We start from the raw sequence: 13,599 nt of genomic DNA, 5'->3' as shown, positions 1-13,599 counted from the left end.
ATTATCATCCTTTGAAGAATGTGTTATTTTTTACACAATCTTACTGTAAAGTTTAAATAAAAACTTTTGGGTTATTAAACCATGAACATTGCTTTCAATTTAAGCTGATATTTATGCAAAATATAACAAAATAATCAAGATTTTGATTTATATATGTATATATAGCCATCAGAATGAGTTGTAACTTTAATAGTCAAACTGGAATGTACAATAATGATGGAAAATCACAAGTCATTTTAAGATAAATAACAAGTGAAGTGGAATGTGAAATGAAATGTGTACTGCTTTTATTTCTTTTATATTAGCTGTTCCCTTCATGGCTACTCTGCTTCATCAAGTAAGAAGAGCCTTGAATGCTACCAAGCATGAGTATAAAAAGTTAAGGGAGAATCTGTTTGCTAAAATGCATTTGTAGCTTGCATGCATGAAGTAGTGTTTTAATTGCACATAAACTATCAGAATGCAGGTACAAGAAAAGAGTTTTACAGCCAAATGTTCCATGGATAAATCAAAATACCTGTTTTGTAGTTATTTTAGAGTAACAAATTGTTAGTATTATTTATTTATTCAATAGTTTATATTAACAGAGTGCAATAAACGAAGAGTCTAGAGCAGTGCCTTGTTTCACCTGGCTGAACAACTAAAAGTAACATGTTTTTTATTTTCATTCAATTTCAACACGGCCATTCCAGGACTGATCCTTCTAATCAGGTAACTTGTGTGTAACCTGTTTCTTTCTTATGTACATATGTTTATTTATATGACACTTCTTTGCCATTCATATAATTTAAATTATTTGTATTTTGGTATTATGATGTGAATGCTGGGATAATTTCTGTAGTCTCTTTATTTTACGTCATATTTGAATAGGATACATATGAGATATGTTTTAATTTCTCTCGTTGCTTGTGACTCTATGTGATTTGCTGATATTTCTCAGGAAACTTGCTTGATGAAAGTGATGTGTTAGAGTGGATGGTGAAACAAAAGACAGACATGAGTATTGAAGAAGTTAATAGAGAAGAGCTCTTCAAATACATTGAAACAAAGGAATTTCTTGCTGTAGTATTCTGTAAGTTTATATTTATTATCATATTGAATTTTATATTTTACTTCAACCAGAACATCCTGTTCCTGTATTTATAGAATGCTTTCAAATACAAGACTGGAAAGGTGTAATCCATGCCAGAATATATGTGTTACTGGCAAACTCTGAAATCCGGCAATGTATAGAATGCCTAAAGTCAGTAGGCAAAGTATGAAATTCAGTCATTCTATGGAATGCTCAGGCATTTTATAAAATGCGTAGAACTTTTAGGCAATATATGAAACTAATAGTTTATTTTATGATTTGCCTAGGTATTTTACAGAATACCTAGGAATTTTATAAAATGCCTCAGATTCTTTAGGCAAATTATATAACAAAGAAGTTTCCATAATAAGATTTACAGTTTTATTTTATCTTTTAAATTTGTGGAACCTTAGTATAAAACAATTTTTTTAATTCTCAAAACCTTTGTTAGGTTAGGTTAGGTTAGTATATAAAACCATTTTTATTAATTCTCAAAACTTTAAATCAATATGACTGTACATTTGGGGTCATGCGATAGAATCCAGGTCATGTCACTTTTTTTTCTTTTAAGCTGCTGCTATGTTATTATTTAACATTATATAAAGCATTACTATATCAAAGTTATATTTTTAGAAAGTCTTATACTATAATTTATTGAATGACCATGTTGCAAATGGTGCTTATGTCAATCCCACCTCATAGGTTTTTTTGTCTATCATACTGGTATTAATGATTATAGGAAATTGGAAAATATGATCTTAGGGTAAATCCCAATTGAACACCAAATTTCATCAAAATCCATCAAGTGGTTTTTGAATTTAATCATGCGTACAGACATGTTTAGCCCTATATGCTTTTATTTTATGTGCGCTGTGGAATGAAATGAAAGATTCAGTTTGATTTGATTTTAATATGATGTTCAAGTCATGGGAAGTTTGAACAATTTTGCATTAGAAGTAAATTACTATTTATTTAAATACATGTCTTTGGAGATATAAAATTATATATAGACAAATGTACAGTTTATAATAATTTGTCTATTACCTTAATTATGTAATGTTTTGTTCTGTCCAGACTGTGAAGATAGTCCTGATTCACCTAGAATTTTGCGCCACATTGAACTTATTGATGACGAAGCTGCAGAATATGGTATCAAGATAATAAAGACAAGTGACCGACTTATGGCAAAGAAGTATGGTTATCGTAAGCCCCCTGGCATCACGTACTTCCGCAAAGGAAAATACATCAACTACGATGGTTTGCATCTCAGTGAATTTAGTATATTTTATTATTGCTATAATAACAGTTGATCCAATTATATTGTTATTATGTCTTTTTGTGATTTTCCATCATTATTTATTTTTTGTATATAATATTAACAAACACAAATTCTCTTTTTCAGGAGAATATTATTTACTAGATGATTAAATATTAAAACTTTCTCTTGTTAAGAAAATGTCTAGTGAAAATTTGTATAATTCAATGCACATTTAACGCGAATATAAATTGAACATTCCTACGTCATAGGTGTCATTAGATTACTTTGAAACGCCGATATCTACCTACAATTCCATATGATATTATAACCCAAAAGATCATCAGTAACATATTCAGTTTTGTAAGAACTTCAGATTCTATAAATTTAATTTATTTTTTTGTTGGAATTGACATATAAGATTGTTGGGTGTAACAATTCAGTTATACAATTTTAGAAAGAATACTACAGAATATGCTGAGGTATAATTAATCAAACTCCAACATCCTTGACATCACTCACTTTTGCTCTCTACTTTGTTGCATGATGTATGGAAACATACAATTAGTAGTTGCTTTAATCTAAAGGGGACTAAGATGCTGAGTAGCTTTATTGATAATGATCATTTGATGCCAAAGTTTTACTGAAATGAAATGTTAACTGCAAGTCTCAAGTGACTAAACAATTAATTTTGTTTTGAATAATTATTTGAGTTATAAAAGAGAATTTACAGCATTTAAATACTTCCATTAGTTTATTTTCTGATAAATAGAAACATCTGTTGGCTTTGGCATATTATTCCATCTGTCTTTTCTGCATTTAAATATGTATCAGCCATATTCTCTACATATGGATCTTAATAAAATTTTATATTAAGATTCTTAATAGTTTAACCATAAATCATGTTTTGGATTTAAGTTAAGGTAGTTTTTAATTTAAAGACAGGAAGAAAATATCTTGATAAAAATTAACCAAACCAAGAAAAGTAAAGTTTGAGACAGTTTTTCTGATATTTAGTGAGAAATATTTTATTGCATATATATCATTCATGTTGTGAGCCATTTTTAGAGTCGACTCAGACTTTCTAGGTTCTATAGTGACTCATGCATAAACTGAGTCATGTACCAGATCTTGCTCAGATATTAACAGAATGCAGGTGTTATTATATATTTACATTATTTTCATACCAGTCGTTCTTTATACTATTTCTTTACTTTATATAGTTTCTTCATGTCCATGTATCCATCATTTGTCTTTCCCCCCCTAATAACTTTTAGAACAATGACTATCGAATCATTTACTATTATTCCCAGATGTTTTCACAGACATTTTGCCTTGATGACAGCAGTTACTCTTATAATTTTTTTTAACAAAACTCATAGTGCCTAATGCAACATAAATATAGATCGTTCTTTAATGAATATTTCAGAAGTTATAGTTGGAGGCATTAGAAACATTTAAGTTGCATTGATTTGTTAGTAAATGACTGTCTAGCTGTTGACTAACTGGAGCTTTGCATCAAAGGAAATTATTTATCTTAATTATTTTTGAGGGTAACATACTCCTCTATCTCGTAGTTGTCTTGATTTCTGAATGTTTCATTTTCTGTAAGCAACTTCGTAGATAACTAGGGGTGCTCACTTTATTAATGCATGTGGCAAATGGGACCAGTAAAAAAGGTAGTATTAAAAATAGTAATTACAAATAAGGTAATTTATTGACTGAAGATTATTTTGTGTATGTACAGGTGATATCGATGACGAAGAAGAGATCTTAGACTGGTTAACAGATCCTGAGAACATGGAACTAACAGATCACATTGAACGAGTCAACAGGAAAATGTTTCAAAAAATCCGACAAACATCTGATTACATAGCTGTATTTTTCTGTGAGTATATTTATTTAGTGACAGTGTTACTACAAAAATCCTGATCGAGAAGCACATGTTTGTGTGTGAAATATATATATATATATATAATCAAGGTGTCATGGAAATGGTTCACCAGATGAAATATTTGTTGATTCATTTGGCATAGGGGAATCGGTAAACGTATCTCTAAACTCATTCTGGCAAGTTTATGTACTGTGAACATGTTTGTTAACACATGCTTGTCTCCAGACAGTGACGACTGCAAACAGTGTGGCCGAGTGTTGGCTGAGATAGAACACATAGATGATGAAGCAGATGGAGCCGGAATTGACTTTGTTAAAATTGATGACAAGCAGATGGCTAAAGAACTGGGGGTGTTTGCCCTGCCTGCTGTTGTATTCTTCAAAATGGGATCCAAGGAGCCAGTTATTTATGCAGGTGGGACTTTGCATATAATTAAATATTTGTTTATATTGGTTTGTATACGTCAAAAAATATGTGCCTGAAATTATATTTCAAGACAGTTATAGAGACATATAATCGGTTTTGTTACAAAATGTGTTTTCATTATGTAATTTGGGTGGAACATGGTGGGAGTATTAGTAAACTGTTTTCATAATATGTGTTCATTTTGTACATGACATGATCAAGCATTTGACACCGTGGTTTAAAGAACAATAAATGTGAGGTGTAAAGTGAAGCCCATCAGTGTTCACTTGCATTGAATCAGTTATTTTTATAAATTTTTTTATTTATGCGGGATTCATGTGTACTAATATTTGTCCAAAATATGAATTAGTTACAGTAGTAATTTGTTTTTCTGCATGCCTTGTACCGCTTGGTCACTAGGATCGTGGGTTCGAATCCCACTCAAGCCATGGATGTTTGTCCGCGTCATCCTGTGTACAGGTACAGGCCTTGCGACGGGCCGATCACTCGTCCAAGGAGTCCTACCGAATGTCCATAGATCAGAGCCATCGAAAGTTGGGACCCGCAGATGCTCAGGCACTGAAGAACGGGCCGTATAAAATAAAAAATAAATAAAATAAAGTAATTCTTTTGTTTATTCTCTAATTAAAGAGTTAATTATATAACCAATTTATTAAGTGATTTAAATTTAATTTTTATTCAAAACTTACAGTAAACATATATTTTGTAAAGTAATTGTATAATCTGTTGTTACTCATAGAAAATATTTGCAGGAGATCTGTACAATGAGGAGCAACTTCTTAGTTGGCTTTTGACACAGAAGGATCCTTCAGGTGAAGTCATTGAAGCTCTAGAAGGTGACGAGCTGCGAAAACTTATTGCCAGTGATAATTCAGTGGCCGTATACTTTTGTGAGTTCAACAATACTATATGATATAGAACTTTCATTGTCTGTAAAATAATGATAATAATTAATGAAACACTTTGTATGAAGGTGTTATATGCAACTAACGTCGTCAAGTCGAACGCTGCTGCAACTACGTATTTAATGTAATTTTTATTATTTTCATTAAGCACAATATTTTTTTCTTTTAATAATTTTCAGGCCTGTGATTTGGATGAGATGGAAAATTGATTGCATTATTATATACATTTATTTAAGATGTATGAAATATGCTGTTTCTACTTGATTTTGTACTATTGAATTGTGTTTGTCATGAATTGTTGTATTTATGTATATGATCTTTTAACTGCTAAGTTAGATACCTTCTGTACTCTTTCACTTTTAGCTTACCCATGGTTTACAAGTATTATTTATGCATATTCAATACTGAGTCTTCTTATGTAGTTAATACCAAGTGTAGCATCTAACATGATAATGACAACTTAGAGAAGACTATACAAGCTAAGCAACTCTTAATAATTATATGATAGACATAGAGTGATACTTTTTGATCTAACAATGTGCATAACATTGCACGTGTTAGACTGTACTCGATCATATATTAACAGTGAAAGGATTATGTTATAAAAAATACTAAGCTGTACTGGGATACTAGACGTTATAAGGCTTAATTTGACGATAATGGAGCATTGAAAACAAATACAATTTAACCAGTTTGGAATATTCTTTGTGAATAATGTCACCAATTTTCTATTTTGACAGATGCAATCACAGGCATGTTTATGATAACAGTATTGCATGACACTTCAGTTCCTCCTACTCTCGCGCCTTATTTCAACATTAAGATTTTTATTTTTCTAAAGGAAAATTTTGTCTAATGTAAAACAACATTAAAATGCGTCAAAGAACATAAAATTCAAAACAATACAATATAAGATTTCCGTCTTCTGGGTTGTTGCGCTGTGTAGTCTGGTCTATGTTTACCGACGTTTCAGAGGTCATACTGCCTCCGTCATTCATATTCATCGCCCTGATGACGGAGGCAGTATGACCTCTGAAACGTTGGTAATCATCGACCAGACTACACAGCGCAACAACCCAGAAGACAGAAATCTTCATACTCTGATGACGGAGGCAGTATGACCTCTGAAACGTTGGTTAACATCGACCAGACTACACAGCGCAACAACCCAGAAGACAGAAATCTTCATACTCACCACTGTGAGAACCTCAAGTCTTACAATTCAATATAAAATAATATGAACCCATCTACCTACCTACCTGATTACGTTATTTTGGATATTGGTGCCGTGTAGACTCGCTAGTAGATACCAGTGATTTAAAAAATGGAAAAGTTGGAGATGGAGACAGTATTTCTCTCAAACACTGGTATTTACTGGCAAGTCTATATAGTACAAAATCCCAGATTATCATCATCCTCACCATCATGAATACCTCAAATCTCACATACTTACCGACAAGTGCACATGGAGTTACGATCGAGAAGATCGCCGCAGATGTCTTTACTGCTTAAGAACATCTAATCTCAAATAAAAATGTTTCTTTATCCATTAAGTAAGAAATAATGATATCAAGTAAGAAATAATTAAAAAAGTTTTCACATTAATGTGGCATTTATTAGTGTCATCAAAAACATTTGCACACTTTCTACAACATATTAAAGCTTCTCTAATACAAAATTTTATTGATACATAATTATAAATTACCAGTAATAATTAGTTACAGTAAGTGTTCAAAATGAGTCACAGAGAAAATGGTATTTGGTATTGAGTCACAGAAACCTTTCTTAGTTCATGACTGTTTAAGTTTTTATTGAAGGTATAGCTATAATGTTGTAAAAACTCATGGAAACATGTTTATGTTATGGTGCCAGTTTAATGAGAATAATCTACATCACTTTTAAAGGTAATGGAAGTGTCTTAGGAAGATGAATAAGAATATTAGGAAGCAGTTAATCAGAATATGTCTGTGGACTGGTTTGATAAAAACGTGCGCCCAACAGAATATTTAAAATTACGTCCTTGCCGGGATAAAAAATATTTCAGTATTAAATGATTCATTCGTGACTGCAGGAGTCACATTATGTACTTTGGTCTGTATATTCTCATAATTATAAATTATAATATTCTTCATGATGCAAAATTAATATAAAAGATCATAATAATAAAACTATAAAATATGCTAGACCATTCTGGACACTGACATGTTACATGTATTACTAGCTGTGTATAAAGATATAAATTAACGTACAGGACTGTCAGGTGAGTACACTTTTTAAAATTAGTCTTATGGTTAGGATATAATATCACATCAATTCCACATAATTCGTCCTGTTATGGATTGCCGTAGGGAACAAGACTTTCTGTGATCTTTGCAATTCCAAGCAATTTCGCAAACAACAGCAGAAAAAGAAAGACAGAGAGGGAGAACTTCAACATGAACTTCACAGGGGTGCTGAGGGGGAGGAAGGCAACCACACTACTGGCATCGAAGGGAATGTAGATGGTATCTCTTGAACTTACCATTTTCCCTGCACTGCCAGAATTGTTGTATATTTTTGGGAACCATAAGATGATAGCCCAGTGATAACTATAGCAGTTATAAACATAACAAGAATAAGTAACGGTCGAATTCCTTTAATAATTCTATTATGACAGGCCAATGCGAAATATTGTTATATGTATTATAACAGGCATCGAGACAGAAATTGACTGCAGACTGATAAGTTTGATTATCAGTTGTACTTTAAGTGACAGTTACTCAGTCCATTTTATTCCGTATAATAATTTATGTACTAACTGCTGTTTAAGGGCTATTTTATTATGGTATTGCCTCTGTCCCCACTCTTTTTCGACCTAGCATGGGCAAATTATTAGGCACAGCCCTTGATTCTCCTCTGTTGAAATATTCTAGAATTTCATGCATGTATGCTAGGAAAAATGTGGTTAAATGTAATTCATATTATCCTTGTTCCATGGACCTCTTGAGAAGAGTTGCACGAGCACAATATATGGTGCCTTCCAACCAAAATTTCCATGTGTTGAATGTTTGTAAATTGTCTTGGTAGATTTTTTCTCTTCGTGTCTGAAAGTCTGAAAGTGTTGGTTGTAGTTGACTGACTCCTCTGTTGTGAGAAATGTAATAGTTTTTGAACTGTAGTTTTTTTCACATGTAATTAAAGTGGACTTTGTTTTTAATGTAGACTTTATATTATTACACGTTATATTGTAGATGGTAATCATGCTTGCAGTGCTTTGGTCAGAAGTAGTTTTAAAAAGTATGTGTCTAAAACATAATATACATGATTAAGCTTTTCTCTAACCAGATAATTTTTCCATTTGATTAGCCATATTTGGTTTTATGTTGATGGTTAATTGTGACTTCTGAAGAAATAGTGTCACATTTTATTGCATTTTATTTTAATTTAAAATGTTTATAGGTAGTTTTGTAAGTATCCTCTGGAGAAAGAGCCTTTTTACACAATATGGGTTAAAGTAAAGAATTAGATGGATTGCTTATATTTTTAGGAATATTAAAACATTGTATTTTGTTCTTTTAACTTGTCTGTTTTTATGTTACATTTTTAATTTTTGTTACTGCTTGTTATTTGTAAACACATTCATTCTTTTCTGTAGATTCTGTTGATGAATGTGACCAGTGCCAAGCTATCTTAGAAGAACTAGAAAATATTGATGATGATTGTGATCGACACGGAATAGTATTTGTCAAAACACAGGTACAGTGAGTTATCCTATAATGAAAATTTTCCAATGTTAAAACTAGGCAGTGAGTTTACATTTTCACTGTTTCTAGACCCAGTTTTATCGAAGAGATAATATGTGAAATAACATGAATCATGTGAAATATTGTCACCAAGCCTCTAGAAATATACTGCCAGGTCATTTTATAGAAATTTAATGACACTCGAGAGGTCTCTCCTTCCAAGACAAGAAACAGAAATTGTTTAAAAAAATAAATGCGTGTAATTATTCTATAGGACTTGTTCATCATTAGTACTTTTTTTTATTAATTACACTTTAGAATATGACTGTCGTCTCGGATACTGTACTGTGAAATCTGGTAGTAGTTTACAGGTGTTCCAGAGGTACTTGTTGCCTCCTTTACTCTGATGATTGAAACAGCAAGCACCTCAGAAATTTCAGTAAATTTCTACTAGACTACACAGTGTAACATCCCTGAAGACAGTCATCTTCATGCTATGTGGTTTAGAGAGCATGTCCACGTAATTTCTATAATTATATTTTCAGGACTTCCAGGTTGCTGAAGAGTTTGGCGTATCAGAGTTCCCAAGTCTTGTGTATTTTGAAGATGAAGTGCCAAATGTTTTTGAAGGTTTGACAAATAATGTGTTTTTCAATATTACACAGTGACTTGATTCTTTCCTTCTGTAAAAAATACTTTAGCAGCTCTAAACAGTTATTAATTATTCATAAAATTTTCACTGACTAACTTTAAATAGAAAGGAACAAATAACATTCTTTATGCTCAGACTTGAATTAGGAGAGACTTTGGTGAGAAATGGCCACTGAATTTTGCTTACAAAACATCTCGTTCATGCTCATAAGGTTCTTTTATATGCCGTAAATATACGACATGGGACCCGGCTTTACTTCCCCTCTGAAGGAAGTTGTGCTACTGATTTTTATCACCCTTAAAAATTCATTGACCTCGGCCGGGTTTGAACCCACAGACCTTGTGCCTAGTGGTGAGCACGCTAACCACTAGTCCACTGAGGGAAACCGTCTACAAGTTCAGTTTGAAATAAATTTCTGATTAATGTGGCATTCTCAGAGACGTCATCTGTATTGAATAAAATTTTAATGGATATTATAAGTGGGTGCAATTTGACGTTTTCACAGTCGCGGGGAAGAAGGATGTCTGTTAACAAATATTTTGGAGAAAACTATTCTTCCTGTCTTTAGGATGGATGTGATAGGTTCCTCCGAAACTTTTGTAAGTCTACAATATTTGACAAAAGACTACAATTGGGACAGTATATTCTGATTACAAAAGTGTTCTAACTCAATTTATATTATGTATCGCTCCACTTATGTTGAAGGTTCTCATCTTGTTTTAGGTGATCTCTCTGAGGAAGAGGAAGTTCTCCAGTGGCTCATCACTCAGAGGACTGAAGATCGCATTGAACTAATCACACGGGTTATGCTGGAAGGACTAGTGGAGGAGACACAGTACTTGGCTGTTTACTTTTGTAAGTACATAACAGAGAAGGATATAGTATAGCCGCCCTGCTACTCGCCACGTAGGCACTTGGGGAAGAGCACCACATTATTATAAGCACAAATACTTTACATTATTTCAAAACATTTTTCTCTTTCTGGATCATACACTTTATAGGATCAAATGAAATGTTAGGATTGGACATTCCAAAACTTCTCCTTAGGGCTTACGCCACAATCATTTGAGTAGAATGTATTAAGAAGATTAATTATTTCATGTATGTTTTATTGTCTCCTTAATGGTAAAATATGAATTTAAATTTCTGAAGAACAATGTATTGACAATCTTGAATTAAATTGTAGACTTTGTATTTAATATCTTTACCTACATTGCAGGAACCATTTGCTTGTAATTAATGACACAGGTTCTAGATCTATTCGTTGTTAAGTGGTATGAAATTCTCATTCTGTGATTATCCTTGAGAAATACAGTACGTGTCAACATTGTGATCTGTTAAAAACTGTTCTGTTGTTTATCATTGTCTTCTGGGTTGTGATGTTATGTAGTCTTAAGATAGAGGAAATAGGTTACTCTGAAATGTTATTAACCACCTATAAGACCACATGGTATCACGACCTAGAAGACCACTGACGACATCTTCACTGCTGTGTGAATCTCAAATATAAAACTGTTTTGTTGATTACAGATAAATTAAATTGCCACATCTGTGATGAGATCTTGGATGATCTGGAAAATATAGATGATGAATGTGATGTGTATGGTATTCATATGGTCAAGATCCAAGACCCGCAACTGGCTAAGAGATATTCAATTAAAACTTTTCCTGCATTGGTTTATTTCCGAAATGGGAATCCTCTGCTGTTTGAAGGTAAATGTTTAAGTTACACTCCTTTTTTAAAGTGTTCTTTTATTTGTTTAGGTATTTACACTGTATAAAAATATGAAAGTACAGTCATGCCACAGCTTTCCAATATAAATCCACAGTTGTAACAGTCCATGTGTTTTGTGAGACAGTTCCAGGTGCTCTTATATTCTTCTTCTTCTTCTAAGGCTCTCCGATCCGTATTTGGTCCATGGCCGTCTCAATTCTCCTCTTCCATTCGGTCCTTCTGTTAGGTCCGTCTGTCCGAGTCTTTGATCGAGGTTTCGAAACATCTTCCTTTTTACGGTGCAAGGTTGTTAGCCTTGCTACCAACCCCTAACCTGGAGGACCAGGGTACCTGTCTTAGTCTGACCTCTCCCCCTCGACCAAACTGGCTCTTGGGGTCACTGAGGTACTCAAGCCCCACCACCGCGACAAGGTGCAGGTACCATTAAGTGGGGCTCTTATATAATGCAACTTATTTATGTAAGATAACAATATAAATCAAACCATGCAGTGAATAATTATGTTATGCTTTTAACATGGATTCCATATTATTCAGACAACAGTGACTTATAATCCACTTATAATACAGCATTAAAGAAATAATTTTTCTTACTTGTTCTATGAATGTTTGCACATTTTTTAGAGACCTGTTGGTCTGTAAACGTGGGCCTTTGCATACACAAGGAAAGAAGAGTTTAAGCTTTTTTGATTATGTGTCGGTGCTTATACGCAATTTAGATGACTGTACTTGGCCCTGCATCACAGTAGCATGCCAATAAATCATTAAATCTATAGTTTAAATAGACAGATAAATAACTATCTCCATATCTGAATGCTTCAAGGTCATTCTTCAGAAGTTTGGAGTTGCATAGTTGGTCAAGAAATGTCACACTTTTAGTGGAATTTTAATGTTTATTACTGCATTAAAAAGAAGAGCTCATCAATGGAACATGCTTGTATTACTCTGTTAAAAGTAGACAGATAAAAGAATTGATAAATAATTGAAGTAATATTTTGGCATATTATTTCCTATATGCTTAAAGAATTACAAAATTTTGTGACAGAGGTGCTAAAAGCACTAAAATATAAATGTTTTAGAAAATATGAACAGGGTCTAAATTGAGACAAAAAATGTAGGATGGTTTGTAAAGTGTTCTTAACCTGTGCTTGAAATGGTTTGATCGTAAACGCTTAAATTTTGCATGTCAGGCTTTCCGCCAACGAAATTCCTCAAAATACTTTAAATGCAGCCACGAGATGTGTTTCAGAACACATATAGAGTCTGTAGCTTACTGCTGTAATGAATTACTCCTACAAAAGCAAAATTAAAGATGGCGTCTTGAAGTCTATCATGCTGTTTGTGTCGTGTATTGACACTGATTGTATGGGTGGATGGAAAGCAAGAAATACACTGTGCAAATTTTAACCATTTTGTAATCGCTGAGCATTTAAATTGATACGTTTTATTTTCATGAAGCTTACTGCCGTGATGAAAATTAGTAAGATGGTATCTCATTATATTTTAACCCACTTAAACGCAAGTATTTCACATGCTTTTGTTTCTATTCCAGGTGATCTGCAGAATGAGCAGTCGGTTCTTGAATGGTTGATAGATGATGACAATCGAGAATTGGCTGATGAAATAGAAGCTGTTAATGACCGTATGCTAGAAAGACTATTGGAGGAGTCACCGCTCCTTGCTGTGTTTTTCTGTGAGTTTGTCTCACTTTTCTCACAGAAACTTAACTGTTATATAGTGGAATCTGAGATTTCCATAGGAACCAGTAGTGAATTTTAAATAAAGGACAATAAAATTACTGGAGACTGATGAATTGTGGTTTTCTTTAAACTGAGTAATTCTGTATGAAATCAAAATTGAAGTACTTGAGCATTGTCATGAAAAGCAAGTTCATAAAATGTTACTTGTTCAGTCCAGAAACTATAGTGTCATACAATTTCG

At 32.8% G+C, this 13,599-nt stretch overlaps 1 protein-coding gene across 11 annotated transcripts in view; it reads left to right on the top strand.

The window, feature by feature from the left end:
• The window catches only part of hlk (hulk), a 119,714-nt gene that overhangs the window by 95,053 nt on the left and 11,062 nt on the right, over positions 1-13,599 (top strand). For 6 of the 11 annotated variants that reach the window (XM_022071922.2, XM_022071923.2, XM_022071915.2 and 3 more), the window contains 9 exons: positions 4,075-4,215; positions 4,447-4,635; positions 5,400-5,537; positions 7,901-8,056; positions 9,187-9,287; positions 9,820-9,904; positions 10,650-10,781; positions 11,457-11,639; positions 13,211-13,351. In XM_022071922.2, coding sequence (XP_021927614.1) covers positions 4,075-4,215; positions 4,447-4,635; positions 5,400-5,537; positions 7,901-8,056; positions 9,187-9,287; positions 9,820-9,904; positions 10,650-10,781; positions 11,457-11,639; positions 13,211-13,351 — 1,266 coding nt within the window. Of the gene's footprint in view, positions 1-940; positions 1,073-2,146; positions 2,330-4,074; positions 4,216-4,446; positions 4,636-5,399; positions 5,538-7,900; positions 8,057-9,186; positions 9,288-9,819; positions 9,905-10,649; positions 10,782-11,456; positions 11,640-13,210; positions 13,352-13,599 lie in introns of all 11 variants that reach the window. The other 5 variants (XM_022071919.2, XM_087354820.1, XM_022071921.2 and 2 more) reach the window with 3 other exon arrangements.

The sequence above is a fragment of the Zootermopsis nevadensis genome, unplaced genomic scaffold, assembly GCF_977971745.1.
Source record: "Zootermopsis nevadensis isolate Lab colony 2312 unplaced genomic scaffold, Znev_1.0 Znev_ptg000024l, whole genome shotgun sequence".
NCBI classification, from domain to species: Eukaryota; Metazoa; Arthropoda; class Insecta; order Blattodea; family Termopsidae; genus Zootermopsis; species Zootermopsis nevadensis.
Note: the sequence above shows the minus strand (reverse complement) of the source record. Positions and strands in the feature narration are given on the sequence as shown.